Genomic DNA, 22236 nt, shown 5'->3' with positions numbered 1-22236 from the left:
GATACAACGACACAGAGTTACACATGGAGTAAAACAAACATACAGTCAATAATACAGTATAAACAAGTCTATATACAATGATATGGGAGTTTATCAAAATTGGATTTGTTTTCGAATTCTTTGTGGATCTGTGTAATCTGAGGGAAATATGTCTCTCTAATATGGTCATACATTTGGCAGGAGGCTAGGAAGTGCAGCTCAGTTTCCACCTCATTTTGTGGGCAGTGAGCACATAGCCTGTCTTCTCTTGAGAGCCATGTCTGCCTATGGCTGCCTTTCTCAATAGCAAGGCTATGCTCACTGAGTCTGTACATAGTCAAAGCTTTCCTTAAGTTTGGGTCAGTCACAGTGGTCAGGTATTCTGCTGCTGTGTACTCTCTGTTTAGGGCCAAATAGCATTCTAGTTTGCTCTGTTTTTTTGTTAATTCTTTCCAATGTGTCAAGTAATTATCTTTTTGCTTTCTCATGATTTGGTTGGGTCTAATTGTGCTGCTGTCCTGGGGCTCTGTGGGGTGTGTTTGTGAACAGAGCCCCAGGACCAGTTTGCTTAGGGCACTCTTCTCCAGGTTCATCTCTCTGTCAGTGATGGCTTTGTTATGGAAGGTTTGGGAATCGCTTCCTTTTAGGTGGTTGTAGAATTTAACGGCTCTTTTCTGGATTTTGATAATTAGTGGGTATCGGCCTAATTCTGCTCTGCGTGCATTATTTGGTGTTCTACGTTGTACACGGAGGATATTTTTGCAGAATTCTGCATGCAGTCTCAATTTGGTGTTTGTCCCCTTTTGTAAAGTCTTGGTTGGTGAGCGGACCCCAGAACTCGCAAACATAAAGGTCAATGGGCTCTATGACTGTTTCAAGTATTTTTAGCCAGATCCTAATTGGTATGTTGAAATTTATGTTCCTTTTGATGGCATAGAATGCCCTTCTTGCCTTGTCTCTCAGATCGTTCACAGCTTTGTGGAAGTTACCTGTGGCGCTGATGTTTAGGCCAAGGTATGTATCGTTTTTTGTGTGCTCTTGGGCAACAGTGTCTAGATGGAATTTGCATTTGTGGTATATATATATAAATGAGGAGGTTCGATTAATCCAACGATAAATAAATGAGATACGAATCCCATTGGTATATATATATATTTTTTTTTCCCCCTTTTCTTCATATATATATATATATATAAGATTCTTGGTTATATATGGTTAGATTCTAACCAATGACAGGGCCGAGATAAATCACATGATCATTTCTGTGAGAGGATTGACCAATGAGAAGCAGCGGTGGCTTTTTGAATGGTGAAAGACCGGATCAGTAGCTAACATTTAGAGAGGGAAACTCGTAGCAAACTTGAAAAAGGTCCATCGACTACATCAGAAACAGGACAATATTCTAGAAACAACAGTTATTTTGTGATATATCTAGATTCTCGTTAGGAAATCACCAGTACAATCATTTGGAACAAGCCACGTGGATAAAGGTGATTTGTGCTTTACTTGTGTTGTCAAAGCTAGTAGCTAGCTAAGCCTGCTATAGTAGTTAGCTAATGCATTTTATTGTTAACTAGAGTAGTTAGCCAGCTAATTTTACGAGTTTCAACAGTTGTTGGGTGGCATTTTGTGAGAACTATGTTAGCTAGAACAGTCTGGTTGACTTGAGTAGCTAGTTATGTATAATTAGGCTGGACAATAAAACGTCGATTCACCCAAGGCTGAAAAACGGCTTAAGAACGTTAGCTAAGCTGGAACACTAGCGCGAGCCCATAGCAAATGAATGGAATCGAACGTTCGCAGAGCCTGTTTTGACTGGAGTGAAGTTTAGAATTCCATTTGGCCTAAATGGCACCAAAAAATGTATCGCTACTTATTTTACCACTACAATATTTTCTTAGGACGATTCTGGAAAAATAACAACTCGTGTATAAAGTAAACATCCGCACATCAATGGTGCCAAGTGTGCTTATGTCTGCAAAACGAGGAAGTAGGAAAATAATGGCAATTTCAGACTATTTCTGGTCTAGCGTATGATGAGATACACTGCCCAGGCTCACACCATTCGAAAGATGGGATTCTCATGATTTAAAATGGTGTCCGAATTGAGGAAATCTAAATATACACATTGCGAGATATTTGGTGAAATATGCCAGCATGCTTCTCCATAGGACAACATTGGGGGGAGCTCAGCGTTCCAAGGGCAAAAGGTATTTCGGGGCTAGCGTTTGATGACAACGAGATAATTAGAAATATGAGAATCTCATGATTAAAGTGGTGTCCAATTAAAAAAAATATTATTCTGGAGATATTTGGCAAAATAGACAGACATGCTTATATTTCCCTGTTGTAAACAAGGGGACGACCTCAGTAAAGTTTCTTTTTGTTAACATTTTAACTATAAACAACGTGAGCAGGTCTGAATTGCCAACTATAGCGTAGTTGCCATTGTGACATTACAACAACATGGGGTTCGAAAGGCGAGTTGGTGCCACAGTGTTCAATAGAACTAATAGGAGCTGGCAGGGTGAAAAATGCCCTAAAATAAGGCCTGTTTTTTCATGATTACTTCAAAACTACGGCATGCAGCTGTGATATGGTAATATTTTGAAACGGCTCCACCGCGGATGCATTGAACTACTTTTTATTTTTAAAGCATTGTTAAAAATGTAATGTGTCCGGCCTAGTATGATGCAGTGATAAATAGCTGACCTAGATTGGTTTGCTAGCTCGTAGCCGAAGCTTGTCGCCTTAGACAAATAATGCTACCTTAGTTTATGATGCGCTATGCAGGGGCATTGATCTGACAAACCTGTAATTGTCTTATTTCTATTGCCTTTACTTCAATGGGGTTTGTTGGCAGACTAACCGATTAGGTGTATTGCTGCCACCTATTGCTTGGGTAGTGAACGAAAAAACATGGCAACAAATCAAAGAAATACATAAATACACCCATCCCACTCCTTCGGTCATAGTTCCTTGTAATGCCTCTAATGTAAAATCCCAGAGTCCCTAAACTTTCAGCCGCAACGTCTATTTTTCTCAGATTTACTATTTTGTTTGCACTGTGCAGTTTATAACCAATGCAGTAAACAATACAAAGTCCACCTTTTTAACATGGCAGGATCCTGGTCTCTAACTAACATGTTTTCTTCAACGTTCCTCTTCTGACTGCTTCCGAATAGGGAGAAACGCTGACCAGCACTTACTCTTGCCACCTCTCGCTTTCACGTAACAAGGCACTTTAGGAATTAGGGCGCATGTTCAACACCACAATTGCAGCAATTTGCTTCAACTGCCATACAATAATCCTCTCCAAAACATACAATTGACATATCCAAATATTTTACATTTATCACACTACATGGATTTGGGCACCATGTCTCGTACAGGATATCTCACAACCCAAAAATACGTGTGAGAGACTTCTTTACAGACCAAAATAATGAATGAGTGGGCCTTCTCTCTCCAGCCACCATACCACCACTGCAGCTACTTTTCAGTTACATCCTTTGCACTCACTTTTAGCTCCATTCCAGAGAACCCCCTTGATAGGCGCCCTTACTTCACAGATCCACACAACACCTTCCAATCTGAAATCTTATTCAAAGCATGCCCCTTAAACACGCAAAAAATAAATAAGCCCACTTGTTATCCTCACTGATGCAACGCATCTGTGCTTTTCATCAAGATGTCAAACAGATCTCCCAGGTAACTCCCATCGGTCCAAAACCTTCACTCCAACAACAAAAGTTGGAACTAGGCATGGATTTACTAGGTCACACGGGCACCATTTTTGTTTGCCACTAATCCATTCCTTCACTCATCTTCCTTGGACTAACTAAAGTGATTGTTTTAGTTTTTTTCAGGTTGGCATCATGTCTCAGAAGCAGATATATTACTCTGACAAATATGACGATGAGAAATTTGAGTATAGGTAAGTTGACGGTACTTTTTTCTTCTAAACTGGTTTTGATATAGCTATATAGCTAGTACTGACACGTCTTGCCTGGCAGCTATCTTCCCTCCCAGCCCTGTGATGTTGACACAACGTGACTCCGTAAAGTACCGTTCCATTTCTCCACTGTCTGTAGGCATGTGATGCTGCCCAAGGACATTGCCAAGCGTGTGCCCAAGACCCATCTGATGTCAGAGACTGAGTGGAGGAACCTGGGCGTCCAGCAGAGTCAAGGCTGGATACACTACATGATCCATCAACCAGGTACACTGACAGTCACTGACAGATTTTACAGGGCTAGTCATTAATCTTGGAACTCTCTCTCCCGGTTCTGGGAGAATTGTCATCAACTGACACTAATTAGCAAAACGCAACGGACAGAAAATATTCATATTCATGAAATCACAAGTGAAATATATTGAAACACAGCTTCGCCTTTTGTTAATCACCCTGTCATCTCAGATTTTGAAATTATGCTCTACAGCCAAAGCAAGACAAGCATTTGTAAGTTTACCGATAGCCTAGCATAGCATTATGCCTAGCTAGGAGCGGGCAGCTTGGTCACAAATCAGAAAAGCAATCAAATTAAATCGTTTACCTTTGAGCTTTGGATATTTTCACTCATGAGACTCCCAGTTAGACAGAAAATGTTCATTTTGTCCCATAAAGATGATTTTTATAGCCGAAATACCTCCGTTTGTACTTCACGTTTGGTTGAGAAATCCACCGGAAACTGCGGTCACGACAACGCCGAAAAATATTCCAAATTAGATCCATAATATCGACAGAAACATGGCAAACGTTTTTTATAATCAATCCTCGAGGTGTTTTTGAAATATCTATTTGATAATATATCAACCGGGACAGGTGGCTTCTTAGTAGGATAGAGAGAAACAGTGGTCGCATTTGTCTATTACGCACAAATCACTCTGAGAGCCTCCAGCTGACCACTGACACAATGTTGTCGTTCAGGCTAATTTTTCAAAAAAAAGCCTGAAACTATGTATTGTGACACTAGACACATTAGGGAAGCCATAGAAAAAGGAATCTGGTTGATATCCCATTCACTGCTCAATAGAGACGCATAGGAACGCAGAGCTTTTTAAAAAATGCTATTTTTTTCTCACCTTTATTTAACCAGGTAGGCTAGTTGAGAACAAGTTCTCATTTGCAACTGCGACCTGGCCAAGATAAAGCGTAGCAATTCGACACATACAACACAGTTACACATGGAATAAACAAAGCATACAGTAGAACAAAATAAAACAAAATGTCTATATACAGTGAGTGCAAATGAGGTAAGTTAAGGAAATAAATAGGCCATGATGGCGAAGTAATTTCAATATAACAATTAAACACTGGAATGGTAGATCGGCAGAAGATGAATGTGCAGGTAGAGATACTTGGGTGCAAAGGAGCAGTATGGGGATGGGATCAGGTAGATATATGGGCTGTTTACAGATAGGCTAAGTACAGGTGCAGTGATCTGTAAAATGCTCTGACAGCTGGTGCTTAAAGCTAGTGAGGGAGATGTGAGTCTCCAGCTTCAGAGATTTTTGCAATTCGTTCCAGTCATGGGCAGCAGAGAACTGGAAGGAAAGACGACCAAAGGAGGAATTGGCTTTGGGGGTGACCAGTGAGATGTACCTGCTGGAGCGCGTGCTACGAGTGGGTGCTGCTATGGTGACCAGTGAGCTGAGATAAGGCGGGGCTTTACATAGCGGAGACTTGTAGATAACCTGTAGCCAGTGGGTTTGGCGACGAGTATGAAGGGAGGGTCAACCAACGAGAGCGTACAGGTCGCAATGGTGGGTAGTGTATGGGGCTTTGGTGACAAAATGGATTGGACTGTGATAGACTGCATCCAGTTTGTTGAGTAGAGTGTTGGAGGCTATTTTATAGATGACATCACCGAAGTCGAGGATCGGTAGGATGGTCAGTTTTACGAGGGTATGTTTGGCAGCATGAGTGAAGGATGCTTTGTTGCGATATAGGAAGCCGATTCTAGATTTAATTTTGGATTGGAGATTCTTATTAATGCGAGTCTGGAAGGAGAGTTTACAGTCTAACCAGACACCCAGGTATTTGTAGTTGTCCACGTATTCTAAGTCAGAGCCGTCCAGAGTAGTGATGCTGGACGGGCGAGCAGATACGGGCAGCGATCGCTTGAAAAGCATGTGTTACGCACGCCTCTATGAACAGGGAACGCAACACCCTGCTACAACTAAACGCTCTGTGAAGCGAAAAAGGTATGGACTGTAGGTGCGAGTAAAAATGACAACAAGCAGAATGTGGTACCGTTTACAAGGACTTTATTCCTTTACACGGTAATATGGGGAAAAGGGGCTGGGCGGAACCAAAGCAAAGAAAGTAAATCTCAAAGCCCCCCCCCCTCCTATCTTACCTGCCTACCCACTACTTACCTAATTTAGCACCACCTGGTGCCCTAACCAAAATACAAGGGGTGGTCTGCCCAGGTCTTACCTAGTGTGCCTAGACAGCGAATATGCTACGGGTATATGTATGCCCGCGGGCCTCTCGCCTAAGCACTCCCTAGGTGCCTTCCCCTTCCCCCCTGGGAACAAATGAAACAGAATATTAAACAATTTCACAAACAAACTAAGAGACAAAGGACATCAAATAAGTTCTATCTGAGCAACAAACTCACAAAACATACCAACTCTCAGCAATGAACTCCCAGCAAAATCAACCTCTAGCAAAATCTCTACAATGACCTCCCAGCAAATCTCTCTAGCAAATCTACCTCCAGCAAAATCCTCTACAAAAAAAGAGATCTCCTGAACAGAACACTGGCTTTTATATAGCTTCTGAAGGAATGGGTAATTGGAGAAAGCTGTGTCTTGACGAGGGGGCGTGGTCAGCGCTCCAATTAGCCCTGGAGTCGACCAATCAGCTGCTTGAGGGATTTCAGGAAGCCATTTCCTGAAATAAACACATGCAAATACACAAACTACAACACATAGTCTGGGGAACGTAACACATGCATTTAGTTTTACTTGCGTTTAAGAGCAGTTGGAGGCCAAGGAAGTAGAGTTGTATGGCATTGAAGCTCGTCTGGAGGTTAGTTAAGTGTCCAAAGAAGGGCCAGAAGTATACAGAATGGTGGCGTCTGCGTAGAGGTGGATCAGAGAATCACCAGCAGCAAGCGCAACATCATTGATGTATACAGAAAAGAGAGTCGGACTGAGAATTTAACCCTTTGGCACACCCATAGAGACTGTCAGAGGTCTGGACAACAGGCCCTCCGATTTGACACACTGAACTCTATCAGAGGCAATCATTTGAGAAACCGAGTCTGCCGATGAGGATGTGGTGATTGATAGCGTCAAAAGCCTTGGCCAGGTCGATGAATACGGCTGCACAGTAATGTCTCTTATCGATGACTGTTATGATGTCGTTTAGAACCCTGAGCGTGGCTGCGGTGCACCCATGACCAGCTCTGAAACCAGATTGCATAGCGGAGAAGGTATGGTGGGATTCGAAATGGTCGGTAATCTGTTTAACTAGGCTTTTGAAGACTTTAGAAAGACAGGGTAGGATAGATATAGGTCTGTAGCAGTTTGGGTCTAGAGTGTCACCCCCTTTTGAAGAGGGGGATGACCGCGGCAGCTTTCCAATCTTTAGGGATCTCAGACGACACGAAAGAGAGGTTGAACAGGCTAGTAATAGGGGTGGCAACAATTTCAGCAGATCATTTTAAAAAGAGAGGGTCCAGATTGTCTAGCCTGGATGCTTTGTAGGGGTCCAGATTTTGCAGGTCTTTCAGAACATCGACTATCTGGATTTGGGTAAATTAGAAATGGTGGGGGCTTTGGCTTTTCTAAATAAGAGGAGTCCCTTCCTGATTGGATTTTTCTCAGGCTTTCGCCTGCAATATCAGTTCTGTTATACTTACACACAATATTTTTACAGTTTTGGAAACTTTAGAGTTTTCTATCCTAAGCTGTCAATTATATGAATTTTCTAGCATCTTGTCCTGACAATAGACCGTTTACTTTGGGAACGTTATTTTTCTAAAAATGAAAATAGTGCCCCCTAGTTTCAAGAGGTTAAGCCGTGTCCTAGGCAAAAATAAAGAAGTTGGGAACCCAGAAAAGAGTGTATTCAGACCCCTTCACTTTTACATTGTTACGTTCCAGCCTTTCCAAAAAGGATTCACTAGTTTTTCCCCCCTCTCAATATACACAATACCCCATAATGAAAAATAAAGTTTTAGACCTTTTTGCAAATTCATACATTTTTTAAATCGCGTGCATATGTTTTCAGACCCTTTACTCTGTACTTTTGTTGAAGCACCTTTAGCAGCTATTACAGCCTCTTATGACACTTCAAGCTTGACATGCCTGTATTTGGAGATTTTCTCCCATTCTATGCAGATCCCGTCAAGTTGGATGGAGAGCGTTGCTGCACAGCTATTTTGAGGGATCTCTAGAGAGATGTTCGATCGGGTTCAAGTTTGTGCTCCTGCTGGGCTACTCAAGGACATTCAGATACTTGTCCTGAAGCCACACCTGCGTTGTCTTGGCTGTGTGCTTAGGGTCGTTGAATGTTGAACCTTCGCCCCAGTCTGAGATCTCTAGGGCAAGTTTTCTTCAAGGATCTCTTTGTACTTTGCTCTGTTCATCTTTCCCTCGATCCTGACAGTCTCTCATTCCCTGCCGCTAAAAAACATCCCCACAGCATGATGCAGCCACCACCATGCTTCACCGTAGGGATGGTATTGACCAGGTGATGAGCAGTGCCAAGCTTTCTCCAGACGTGATGCTTGGCATTCAGGCCAAAAAATGTAAATGTTGGTTTCATCAGACCAGAGAATCTTGTTTCTCATGGTCTGAGAGTCCTTTAGGTGCCTTTTGGCCATCTCCAAGCTGGCTGTTGTGTGCCTTTTTACTGAGGAGTGGCTTGTCTGGCCACTCTACCATAAAGGACTGATTGGTGCAGTGCTGCAGAGATTCTCCCATCTCCACAAATGAACTCTGGGACTTCTCTGTCACCTCCCTGACCCGGCCCTTCTCCCCTGATTGCTCAGTTCGGTCTAGCGGCTAGCTCTAGGAAGAGTCTTGGTGGTTCCAAACTTATTCAATTTTTAAGAAGAATGAGCTGCAACAAACACTCAAACTGGACTATTATCTCAATCTCTTCAAAGACTCAATCATGGACACTCTTACTGACAGTTGTTGTTTTATGTGATGTATTGTTGTCTCTACCGTCTTGAACTTTGTTGTCTCTGCACAATAATGTTTGTACCATGTTTTGTGCTGCTACCATGTTGTGTTGCTGCCTTGCTATGTTGTCTTTGGTCTCTTATGTAGTGTTGTCTCGTCATGATGCGTTTTGTCATATTTTAATCCCCATCCCCGCAGGAGACCTTTTGCCTTTTGGTAGGCCGTCATTTTAAATAAGAATTTGTTCTTAACTGACTTGGCTGGTTAAATAAAATCAAGAATGGAGGCCACTGTGTTCTTGGGGACCTTCAATGCTGAATAATTTTTTTAGGTACCCTTCCCCAGATCTTTGCCTCGACACAATCCTGTCTTGGAGCTCTACGGACAATTGCTTTGACCTCATGGCTTGGTTTTACTGTAGATATTTCAATAAATGTTATTTACACAATGCAAGAGAGCAATGTAGACTGAGCTAAGAGGCACACCATAGCAGTGCAAAATATCGAGTCAAATAATTTTTCTCTTGATTTTCCAGATCTGGGCCAATAGCCGCAGTCTATTTTTATAGCGGACACTTCGGTGTCTTGTTTATAGAAGCCCACATTTTCTATTTTCTCTGCATTTGATATAGAACTTGGCCTCTCAAGCCACTTTTTCAGTTCAATGCATGGTAGAGTTCTCCTGCTGTGCTATTTCATGAACAAATACATCTAACAGAGTTCTAGGACATCTCAAACATGGGAGGCCTAAAATGATGAGAGAGGGACCAAATAAATAGACATTTTTACAAATCTTACAGTTGAGCAAGGCATAAGACAACAGCTCCATAACTAAAATAACATATTAGCATTAAGACAAATTATGAACAGTATTTTCCAAACTTATTTATTTTAATGTCCTAAAGTTGGAATAATTTTGAAAGTCGGATTCTATGCTATTCACAGATGTATTTTGAATTGCAAATATTATAGGCCATAAAGTGAAATTGAGCAAACAATACCAAGATGGAAAAATCTAATGAAGAGTAACAATTTAGGCAACAGCTGAGGAAAAGTTAAGAAATAAATTATGCGTAGTTTTACTGCCTACGCGGAACCCCACCGGGCCTTCACAACTGGACTGCCGACGTTATCGACCCGAAGGAGTTATCCGGCTGGCTCCTCCGTCGCGACGTTACCTGAACGCCCATCTGCGGCCCGCTAACCGTTAGCTGTCTTATCGGCATGCGATCTGAATAGACAATCGGACTTATTTATTTTTATTATTTATTTTTCTTTCTTGGGCCTCTATAACTATATTTTTTGTTGTTGTGTGATTTGGATTAATCCCCTCTACCACACGGAACCCCACTAATGCAGGAGGTGGCTAATAACAGACCTCCATCCTATGCTAGCTTGCTACCGATGGCCTGGCTAGCTGTCTAAATTGCCGTGACCCCAACCAACCTCTCTACTCACTGGACCCTTTTGATCACTCGACTAAGCATGCCTCTCCTTAATGTCAATATGCCTTGTCCATTGCTGTTCTGGTTAGTGTTTACTGGCTTATTTCACTGTAGAGCCTCTAGTCCTGCTCACTATACCTTATCCAACCTATTAGTTCCACCACCCACACATGCAATGACATCTCCTGGTTTCAATGATGTTTCTAGAGACAATAGCTCTCTCATCACTCAATACCTAGGTTTACCTCCACTGTATTGACATCCAACCATACCTTTTGTCTGTACATTATACCTTGATCCTATTTTATCGCCCCCAGAAACCTCCTTTTACTCTACGTTCTAGACGACCAATTCTTATTGCTTTTAGCCGTACCCTTATTCTACTACTCCTCTGTTCCTCTGGCAATGTAGAGGTGAATCCAGGCCCTGCAGTGCCTAGCTCCACTCCTATTCCCCAGGCGCTCTCTTTTGATGACTTCTGTAACCGTAATAGCCTTGGTTTCATGCATGTTAACATTAGAAGCCTCCTCCCTAAGTTTGTTTTATTCACTGCCTTAGCACACTCTGCCAACCCGGATGATCTAGCTGTGTCTGAATCATGGCTTAGGAAGACCACCACAAAAATTCTGAAATGTTCATCCCTAACTACAACATCTTTCAGACAAGATAGAACTGCCAAAGGGGGCGGTGTTGCAATCTACTTCAAATATAGCCTGCAGAGTTCTGTCCTACTATCCAGGTCTGTACCCAAACAATTTGAACTTCTACTTTTAAAAATCTCTCCTCTCCACCTCTCTAAAAACAAGTCTCTCACCGTTGCCGCCTGCTATAGACCACCCTCTGCCCCCAGCTGTGCTCTGGATACTATGTGAACTGATTGCCCCCCATTTATCTTCAGAGCTCGTGCTGCTAGGCGACCTAAACTGGAATCTGCTTAACACCCCAGCCATCCTACAATCTAAGCTTGATGCCCTCAATCTCACACAAATGATCAATGAACCTACCAGGTACCTCCCCAAAGCCTTAAACACGGGCACCCTCATAGATATCATCCTAACCAACTTGCCCTCTAAATACACCTCTGCTGTCTTCAACCAAGATCTCAGCGATCACTGCCTCATTGCCTGCATCCGTAATGGGTCAGCGGTCAAACGACCTCCACTCATCACTGTCAAACGCTCCCTGAAACACTTCAGCGAGCAGGCCTTTCTAATCGACCTGGCCGGGGTATCCTGGAAGGACATTGACCTCATCCCGTCAGTAGAGGATGCCTGTTTATTTTTTTAAAAATGCCTTCCTAACCATCTTAAATAAACATGCCCCATTCAAGAAATTTAGAACCAGGAACAGGTATAGCCCTTGGTTCTCCCCAGACCTGACTGCCCTTAACCAACATAAAAACATCCTATGGTGTTCTGCATTAGCATCGAACGGCCCCTGTGATATGCAGCTGTTCAGGGAAGCTAGAAACCAATATACACAGGCAGTTAGAAAAGCCAAGGCTAGCTTTTTCAAGCAGAAATTTGCTTCCTGCAACACTAACTCAAAAATGTTCTGGGACACTAAAGTCCATGGAGAATGAGAACACCTCCTCCCAGCTGCCCACTGCACTGAAGATAGGAAACACTGTCACCACTGATAAATCCACCATAATTGAGAATTTCAATAAGCATTTTTCTACGGCTGGCCATGCTTTCCACCTGGCTACTCCTACCCCGGTCAACAGCACTGCACTCCCCACAGCAACTCGCCCAAGCCTTCCCCATTTCTCCTTCTCCCAAATCCAGTCAGCTGATGTTCTGAAAGAGCTGCAAAATCTGGACCCCTACAAATCAGCCGGGCTAGACAATCTGGACCCTTTCTAAAAAAAAAAAATGATCTGACGAAATTGTTGCCACCCCTATTACTAGCCTGTTCAACCTCTCTTTCGTGTCATCTGAGATTCCCAAAGATTGGAAAGCAGCTGCGGTCATCCCCCTCTTCAAAGGGGGGAACACTCTTGACCCAAACTGCTACAGACCTATATCTATCCTACCATACCTTTTCTAAGGTCTTCGAAAGCCAAGTCAACAAACAGATTACCGACCATTTCGAATCTCACCATACCTTCTCTGCTATGCAATCTGGTTTCAGAGCTGGTCATGAGTGCACCTCAGCCACGCTCAAGGTCCTAAACGATATCTTAACCGCCATCGATAAGAAACATTACTGTGCAGCCGTATTCATCTGGCCAAGGCTTTCGACTCTGTCAATCACCACATCCTCATCGGCAGACTCGACAGCATTGGTTTCTCAAATGATTGCCTCGCCTGGTTCACCAACTACTTCTCTGATAGAGTTCAGTGTGTCAAATCGGAGGGTCTGCTGTCCGGACCTCTGGCAGTCTCTATGGGGGTGCCACAGGGTTCAATTCTTGGACTGACTCTATTCTCTTTGTATACATCAATGAGGTCGCTCTTGCTGCTGGTGAGTCTCTGATCCACCTCTACGCAGACGGCACCATTCTGTATACTTCTGGCCCTTTGGACACTGTTAACAACTCTCCAGGCAAGCTTCAATGCCATACAACTCTCCTTCTGTGGCCTCCAATTGCTCTTAAATACAAGTAAAACTAAATGCATGCTCTTCAACTGATTGCTACCTGCACCTGCCCGCCTGTCCAACATCACTACTCTGGACGGCTCTGACTTAGAATACGTGGACAACTACAAATACTTAGTTGTCTGGTTAGACTGTAAACTCTCCTTCCAGACCCATATCAAACATCTCCAATCCAAAGTTAAATCTAGAATTGGCTTCCTATTTCGCAAACAAAGCATCCTTCACTCATGCTGCCAAACATACCCTTGTAAAACTGACCATCCTACCAATCCTCGACTTTGGCGACGTCATTTACAAAATAGCCTCCAATACCCTCCTCAATAAATTGGATGCAGTCTATCACAGTGCAATCCGTTTTGTCACCAAAGCCCCATATACTACCCACCATTGCGACCTGTACGCTCTCGTTGGCTGGCCCTCGCTTCATACTCGTCGCCAAACCCACTGGCTCCATGTTATCTACAAGACCCTGCTAGGTAAAGTCCCCCCTTATCTCACCTCGCTGGTCACCATAGCATCACCCACCTGTAGCACGCGCTCCAGCAGATATATCTCTCTAGTCACCCCCAAAACCAATTCTTACTTTGGCTGCCTCTCCTTCCATTTCTCTGCTGCCAATGACTGGAACGAACTACAAAAATCTCTGAAACTGGAAACACTTATCTCCCTCACTAGCTTTACGCACCAACTGTCAGAGCAGCTCACAGATTACTGCACCTGTACATAGCCCACCTATAATTTAGCCCAAACAACTACCTCTTTCCCTACTGTATTTAATTAAATTATTTATTTTGCTCCTTTGCACCCCATTATTTTTATTTCTACATTGCACATTCTTCCATTGCAAATCTACCATTCCAGTGTTTTACTTGCTATATTGTATTTACTTTGCCACCATGGCCTTTTTTTGCCTTTACCTCCCTTACCTCATTTGCTCACATCGTATATAGACTTGTTTATACTGTATTATTGACTGTATGTTTGTTTTACTCCATGTGTAACTGTTGTTGTATGTGTCAAACTGTTTTGCTTTATCTTGGCCAGGTCGCAATTGTAAATGAGAACTTGTTCTCAACTTGCCTACCTGGTTAAATAAAGGTAAAAAAAATAAATAAATACTAAGACCTGTAAGTGGCTAGAAAAAGTTACAGTTGAGCCCAGTATTAGTGTTAACGCTCCGTACGGTAGAAAGATTGAAGTGCTGATGAATACAGCAACGTACAGGCTATAGAGCAATACAACACTGAACTGTACTTTACAGTTGTGCTTATGGTGAATAGTCATGGGGGTTAAATCAGTACAGTAGGCAGGGTGACATGGTGAATACAGCACCATAATGTTCAAGTTATACAAACACTGTAGGTTACTGTACTCGGAACAATCTCTGACCTGGGGGATTAATTTTGTACCCAGGTCTTGGGTTTGGGTCATTAATGGTGATTAGGGTGTGATTTTCCTTATTGTTTAAAGCTCGTGTTGCCAAATTAATTCTCTGTGACTTAGTGCTTTACAAACCATCATGTAACATTGAGTGTATTCACTTGGAAGTAAATGAGCTGAAATGGACCTACCTGCATTTGTCCAAGAAGACATTGGTTTTCGTTGCAAAATGGTTTGCTATGATTTGCACTAATGAATAGATCAAAGTTGGGCGATATTACGATGGCATCTTCGATGATGGACAGCCATCGTCAACGGTGACGTCATTTATGTGACTGACGATGGTTTAGCCTATATATAACTTGACTGGTGCCAAGCAGTGTAAAACTGACATTCTGAGTCATTTGCCTATCCCTATTTGCTATAGCCTATTTCAATAATTGTTATATAGCCTACGGAACGCAAGAGTGGCTTGTAGGTCAGACAAACATTTAGCGCTGCTTTGGTGGAATTAGGTCTATCTTGCTGTCGGATGCATGGGCATTAAGCTAACAGTTAACTTTTATTTATACACCACACACACTAACATTCAAAAGTTTGGGGTCACTTAGAAATGTTTTAAATGTAAATGTTTTAAATGTCTTAAATGTTAATGTTTTAAAGAAATACACTTTTTTTTTTGTCCTTTTAAAATAACATCAAATTGATCAGAAATAGTGTAGACTTGTAAATGTCTATTGTAACTGGAAACTGATTTTTAAACAAACAAAAAAATTGAATATCTGCATAGGCATACAGAGACCCATTATCAGCAACCATCACTCCTGTGTTCCAATGGCACATTATAAACTTGGATTAGCTAACAATTTTAAAAGGCTAATTGATTATTAGAAAACCCTATTGCAATTGTTATCACAGCTGAAAACTGATTAAAGAAGCAATGAAACTGGCCTTCAGATTAGTTGAGTATCTGGAACGTCAGCATTTGTGGGTTCGATTACAGGCTCAAAATGGCCAGAAACAAAGTACTTTCTTCTGAAAATCGACAGTCTATTCTTGTTCTGAGAAATGAAGGCTATTCCAAGCTAGAAACTGCAGATCTCGTACAACGCTGTGCTGTACGACATCTGAGAACAGCGCAAACTGGCTCTAACCAGAATAGAAAGGAGTGGGAGGCCCCAGTGCACAACTGAGCAAGAGGACAAGTACATTTGATTGTCTAGTTTGAGAAATAGACGCCTCGCAGGTCCTCAACTGGCAGCTTCATTAAATTGTACCCACAAAACCCCAGTCTCATCAACAGTGAAGAGACTACTCTGGGATGCTGGCCTTTGAGGCAAATCACATGTGCCAAAAAACAATTACAGTGAAATGATTACTTACAAGCCCTTAACCAACAGTGCAGTTAAGAATATATATATAATTTAAAGAGCAGCAGTAAATAACAATAGCGGGGCTATATACAGGAGGAACTGGTACAGAGTCGATGTGCGGGGGCACTGGTGTTGAGGTAATTATGCGGATACTATTTAATGAAGTTGCCAGTTGAGGACTCATGAGATGTCTTTCTCAAACTAGACACTAATGTACCTCTTGCTCAGATGTGCACCGGGGCCTCCCACTCTTTCTATTCTTGTTAGAGCCAGGTTGAAATGTTCTGGAGATTGGCCTTGGTCAGGGATATAACCATAGGGTTCTTGGTAACTTTGACAGAGTTCCTCTGTGGAGATGGGATAACCTTCCAGAAGGACAACCATCTCTGCAGCGCCCCCCAAATTGTTTTATTTATTGTGGAAAGACTGAAGCCACTCTTCAGTAAAAGGCATGACAGCCCACTTGTAGTTTGCCAGAAGGCAAAAGGACTCGGACAATGAGCAACACGATTCTCTTGTCTGATGAAACCAATATTGAACCCTTAGGCCTGAATGCCAAGCGTCATGTCTGGATGAAACCTGGCACAATCCCTACCGTGAAGCATGGTGGTGGCAACATCATGCTGTGGGGATGATTTACAACGGAAGGGACTGGGAGACTTAAGGATTGATGGACAGCTAAATGGAGCAAAGTACAGGGAGATCCTTGATGAAAAAGTGTCAGGACCTCCCTTATTCTTCCCGGAGAGAGATTTATTCCTTTCTGCACGATGAACTGAGAACCCAACTGGCTGAACGGACCAAGACAGTATATCTTGAGAGAGCCATGTTTCTGTGAAACAGACTATGTTACAATCCCTGATGTCTCTCTGGAAAGATATCCTTGCCCTGAGCTCGTCAAGTTTATTATCCAGAGACTGAACATTAGCAAGTAACAAGCCGTGGGCGGTGTGCACGCCTCCTGAGTCGGACTGAAAGTCAGCTCCGAGTGCCTCTTTTCCACATGCAGAGTTTTTGGAATTATACAGGAGTATCCATGTTAGCAGGAGTGTCCGACTTTGTTATACAAACATTCCTGAACCTACGGACTCGTGGCAGCTGTAGCTTCCATCAATATAATTGTCTGCATAATTTCCAATCCCCCATATATTTTTGTTAATTTTATACAGTTGAAGTCGGAAGTTTACATACAACGTAGCCAAATACATTTAAAATCCATTTTTCACAATTCATGACATTTAATCCTAGCAAACATTCCCTGTCTTAGGTCAGTTAGGATCACTACTTTATTGTAAGAATGTGAAATGTCAACAATAGTAGAGCTAATGATTTTATTTCAGCTTATTCTTTCATCACATTCCCAGTGGGTCAGAATGTTACATACACTCAATTAGTATTTGATAGCGTTGCCTAAAAGTGTTTAACTTGGATGGCCTTCCATGATGTCAAGCAAAGAGGCACTGAGTGTGAAGGTAGGCCTTGAAATGCATCAACAGGCTAATTGACATTTGAGTCAATTGGAGGTGTGCCTATCAAAAGCTTTTGGAATTTTCAAGCTGTTTAATGGCACAGTCAACTTAGTGTATGTAAACTTCTGACCCATTGGAATTGTGATACAATGAATTATAATCGAAATAATCTGTCTGTAAACAAAAATTAATTGTTAAGCACAAAGTAGATGTCCTAACCGACTTGCCAAAACTATAGTTTGTTAACAAGACATTTGTGGAGTGGTTGAAATGAGTTTTTAATAACTTTAACCTGTGTGTGTGTGTGTGTGTGTGTGTGTATATATCACACACACACATTTCATTTTTACTCAAATATATGCAGGATTGGAAATGCAGACAATTACATTGATGGAAGCTAAAATGTATCCTCTTAAAGCTGATCCACCCCCTAAAAACATTGGTTGAAAATAGCTGATGCTATTGACCCTTTGCTAAGCCCTGCCCCAGAATTTGACAAATCACAGCTCTTAAATGGATAGCAACTGTCATCAAGTCCAACATCTTTGAAACGCTCACGTTTGAAACACATCAAAACCATTTCGTCATTACAAAAACGGAGAGTTCATCTAAAAACGACTTGATTTAAATGGCTAATTAATTGAACAGTGCACAGTGGGTACTTGCTACTGTGATTCCTGAAATGCAGAGCCTGCTGATGTTGTATTTTTCGAGTCTGAAATTATAAATTTGTTGCATTGTTTGCTAGCTAGCTTTGTCTTATTGACCACCCAACGTTGCGCTTGCTAGCCAGTTAATATCACGTATTTGTTTTCTAAACATATGGTAGCTATGGTGTTATGAAGTCAACTAATCTGCTGCCGACATCAGGATACAATTTGAGGGCACTTCTTAAATCAAAGTGGTTAGTAACTTTGGCTGCATGTTGACATGCGATTTTATTTATTTGCCATTCCATTCATTCAGAGCCATCCAGTGCCTAGCACCACTACAAACTTAATTTCACCAGGTTCCCATGAAGCAATTGTAATGACTGTCCACCACAACATACCAGAGAGTCTCCTGATAAGCAAGGGTAGTCTGTCTTAATTTCACTGTGTATTTGAAAACAGTTTGACAGCATTGGTAGGCGACCTCACCAGTGGTTAGAAGGGGAATTCTGCTTCTGGGGAAAATGTCCAAGGTTGCAACAGTAACCAAGGGCTTAGCGTAGGGTAACTTGTAATAGGGTATTCAAAAGGGGGTAAATAACGAACTACTAAGAGCTGGTTTAATGGTAGAATTAATTTAAGGGAGTGTATATTGTCATACTTTATTAATCGCCATGGGTGAAATCGTGATAGGGGGTACAGTAATGTTTTGTTGACCAAAAGGTGTTGGTGGAGCTGGGTGTCTGAAAGAAGGTAGTAAACCACAAAAATAAAATAATCTGTTATTATACATTCTTTATTTGCCTTATGGTGATTTTATTTGACATTACTACACAACAGAGATCACCAGCCTTCATTTTAGCGATAAATAGCAATCTTATGTAATTCACTTTGATGTGCCTACCTACAGTAGCAAGAAAAAGTATGTGAACCTTTGAAAATATCTGGATTTCTGTATAAATTGGTCAGAAAATTTGATCTGATCTTCATCTAGGTCACAACAATAGACACAGTGTGCTTAAACTAATAACAAACAATTGTTTTCTTGTCTTTATTGAACACACTGTGTAAACATTCACAGTGGGAAGTATGTGAACCTTCAAATTTAATAATTGGTTGACCCTCATTTGGCAGCAATAACCTCAACCAAAGGTTTTCTGTAGTTGTGGATCATGTGGAATTTTGAACCATTCCTCTTTACAAAACTGTTTCAGTTCACACCAGACATCCCAAGAATATTGCTGAACTGCTCTCGAGGTCATGCCACAGCATCTCAATCGGGTTGAGGTTAGGACACTGACTGGGCCACTCCAGAAGGCATATTTTCTTCTGTTGAAGCCATTCTGTTGATTTACTGCTGTGTTTGGGTTGTTGTCCTGTTGCATCATCCAACTTTTGTTGACCTTCAATTGGCGGACGGACAGCCTAACATTCTCCTGCAAAATGTCTTGATGAATTTGGCAATTCATTTTTCTGTTGATGATGGCAAGCTGTCCAGGCCCTGAGGCAGCAAAGCAGCCCCAAACCATGATGCTCCCGCCACCATACTTTACAGTTGGGATGATGTTGGTGTGCTGTGCCATTTTTTTTTTTTTCTCCACACATAGTATTGTGTGTTACTTACAAGCAACTCGACTGTAGTTTAATCTGTCCACAGAATATTTTGCCAGGTGCACTTTTGCAAACTTCAGACATGCAGCATTTTTTTGTAGTTGACAGCAGTGGCTTCTTCCGTTGTGTCCTTGGGTGAACACCGTTCTTGTTTAGTGTTTTATGTATCGTAGACTCGTCAACAGAGATGTTAGCATTTTTCCAGAGATTTCTGTAAGTCTTTAGCTGACACTCTAGGATTCTTCTTAACCTCATTGAGCATTCTGCACTGTGCTCTTGCAGTCATCATTGCAGGACGGCTACTCCTAGGGAGAGTAGCAACAGTGCTGAACTTTCTCCATTTTTATAGACAATTTGTCTTACCATGGACTGATGAACATCAAGGCTTTTAGATACTTTTGTAACCCTTTCCAGCTTTATGCAAGTTAACAATTCTAAATCGTAGGTCTTCTCTTTTGTTTGAGGCGTGGTTCACATCGGGCAATACTTTTTGTGAATAGCAAACTCAAATAATTTTATTTATTTAAAACATTTTTTATAGGGCAAGGTAGCTCGAACCAACATCTCCAATCTCGTCTCATTGATTGGAATCTAGGTTAGCTGACTCCTGACTCAAATTCACTTTTGGAGAAGTCATTAGGCTAGGGGTTCACATACTTTTCCCAACCTACACTGTGAATGTTTTAAAGGATGGATTCAATATAGACAAGAAAAATACAATCATTTGTGTGTTATTAGTTTAAGCACACTGTTTGTCTATTGTTGTGACTTAGACTATCAGATCAAGTTTGATGACCAATTTAAGCAGATATCCAGGTAATTCCAAAGGGTTCCTTTTTTTTGCCACTGTAGTTGTTGAAGTATTGCAGCAGTTATTACGCACTGTTTGTATTAGGCCCCATCCTCTCTGGAAGTGGCACTACAGGCTGCTGAAATGTTTTATGGAGAACACCATCGCGTTCGTAAGAATATCCTCTTTCCACAGTGGGGTCCCATTATTTTGTAGTCCAAACTGTTCGGATGCTACCAGACAGTTTTGGGATGTCTCATGGTCTGACAAACACCACTCTAGCTCTGCCACCACCTTTCACCACAGATGCGGAAGTGCAACACTGGTGGATGCGGTGGATTGAGACTCCATCAATTGCAACAACAAAAACATCTCTACCTTAAACTGATGTATTTTGATGGGGATTTCTTTCTCCCAATAAGTATATGAAACTGAAATCATACTTGGAGAAGTCTCCACCCCCCTCGAGGTAATACTTGGTCGAAGCACCTGTTGGCAGCAATTGCAGATGTTGGGATAGGTCTCAACAAACTTTGCACACCTAGTTTTGGCAATATTTGACCATTTTCTTTACAAAATTGTTCAAGTTCTGTCAAACATTTTTCGATTGGATTTAGGTCTGGGTGCTGACTGGGGAAACTCGGACTTTTTATTTTATTTTTATTTTTTATTTCTTAGCCATTCCACTGTACCTTTTTGACTGGGTGCTTTGGGTCGGTTTCATGCTGAAAGGTGAACTTCCGTTTCAGAAGAAACATCCCCATAACATACTGCCACCACCATGCTACACTATAGAGGTAATGTATTGGGTTTGTGACAAATGTTGCGCTTTTCATTTGGGACAAAAAGTTCCACAACCTTTTGCCACAATTTTGTTGCGTACTTCAAACGGGATTCAAGGTGGGCGTTCTTGATTAGTGGGGGTGTGGCTTCCTTGTCACCCTGCCTTACATGCCAGATTTGTGGAGTGCTTGGTATATGGTCACATTTTGACCAGCCTTGGCCATAAAAACATAACTCTTTCCATGTTGCCATTGAACTCTTGGTAGCCACTCTGCTCACTCTCGTACTTCCTCTGTCATCCAGTTTGGAGGGATTGCCTGATCTAGGTAGGGTCTTGGTGGTGTCATACACCTTATGCTTGTTAATAAGTCTTGACTGTGCTCCAAGGGATATTCAAGGCCTTTGTCCCAAAGTTCTTTTGAAAGCACCTTGGTGCTCATGTTTGCTTTGCAATTCACTACCCAGCAGAGGGAACCTACAGGAACTGCTGAATTTATCCTAAAAATCTGAACCACTCAAATTGAACATGGGTAGAGGCCAATTAACATTGATTGTTTATATCTGAGCTAATTTAGGATTGCAATTACAAGGGGGGTGGACACTTATCCAACCAAGCTATTTTTATTTTTGAATTGTGGAGATCAATGGAAAATGCGTTTTATTTCCAGACTTAATTTCTGCATCACTACTGGCTGTAAGTGAACGAGTGATGCGCGTTTGGAGTAATACTGACTGTGTCCAAGGCCAATCATTAACATAACGGCATGCAGAGCAGCACACGACTGAAGAACGAAGAGTCAACCAACTTACTAGTTACAGTATCAGCATGCTTTCTGGAAAGGAAGCGATAACGAAGAGGAGTGAGTAGGTGATGAAGCGTACTTCATGAGTTGTAACCGAAAAACAACTGGCATTTGGAAAGTTTGAGGTGGAACAAGTATTAGCATTGTTAAGTATCTTGCTAGCTGTATCGAATTCTCCGTTAGCCAGAGAAATGGATAACAACATTCGC

General features: G+C 41.8%; 1 protein-coding gene across 2 annotated transcripts in view; it reads left to right on the top strand.

Annotated features, from left to right (window-relative positions):
- Positions 1-1272: 1272 nt before the first annotated feature.
- Positions 1273-22236, top strand: part of LOC112230000 (CDC28 protein kinase regulatory subunit 1B) — a 29141-nt gene continuing 8177 nt past the window's right edge. Inside the window, exons 1-3 of one of the 2 annotated variants that reach the window (XM_024396201.2) lie at positions 1273-1469; positions 3849-3916; positions 4074-4201. In XM_024396201.2, coding sequence (XP_024251969.1) covers positions 3858-3916; positions 4074-4201 — 187 coding nt within the window. In that variant the 5' untranslated portion in view covers positions 1273-1469; positions 3849-3857. Of the gene's footprint in view, positions 1470-3838; positions 3917-4073; positions 4202-22236 lie in introns of both variants that reach the window. The other variant, XM_024396200.2, reaches the window with a different exon arrangement.

Source organism: Oncorhynchus tshawytscha, linkage group LG31 (genome assembly GCF_018296145.1).
Source record: "Oncorhynchus tshawytscha isolate Ot180627B linkage group LG31, Otsh_v2.0, whole genome shotgun sequence".
In the NCBI taxonomy this organism is placed as follows: domain Eukaryota; kingdom Metazoa; phylum Chordata; class Actinopteri; order Salmoniformes; family Salmonidae; genus Oncorhynchus; species Oncorhynchus tshawytscha.
The sequence above is the reverse complement of the archived record's forward strand: the minus strand, read 5'-3'. Positions and strand labels throughout refer to the sequence as shown.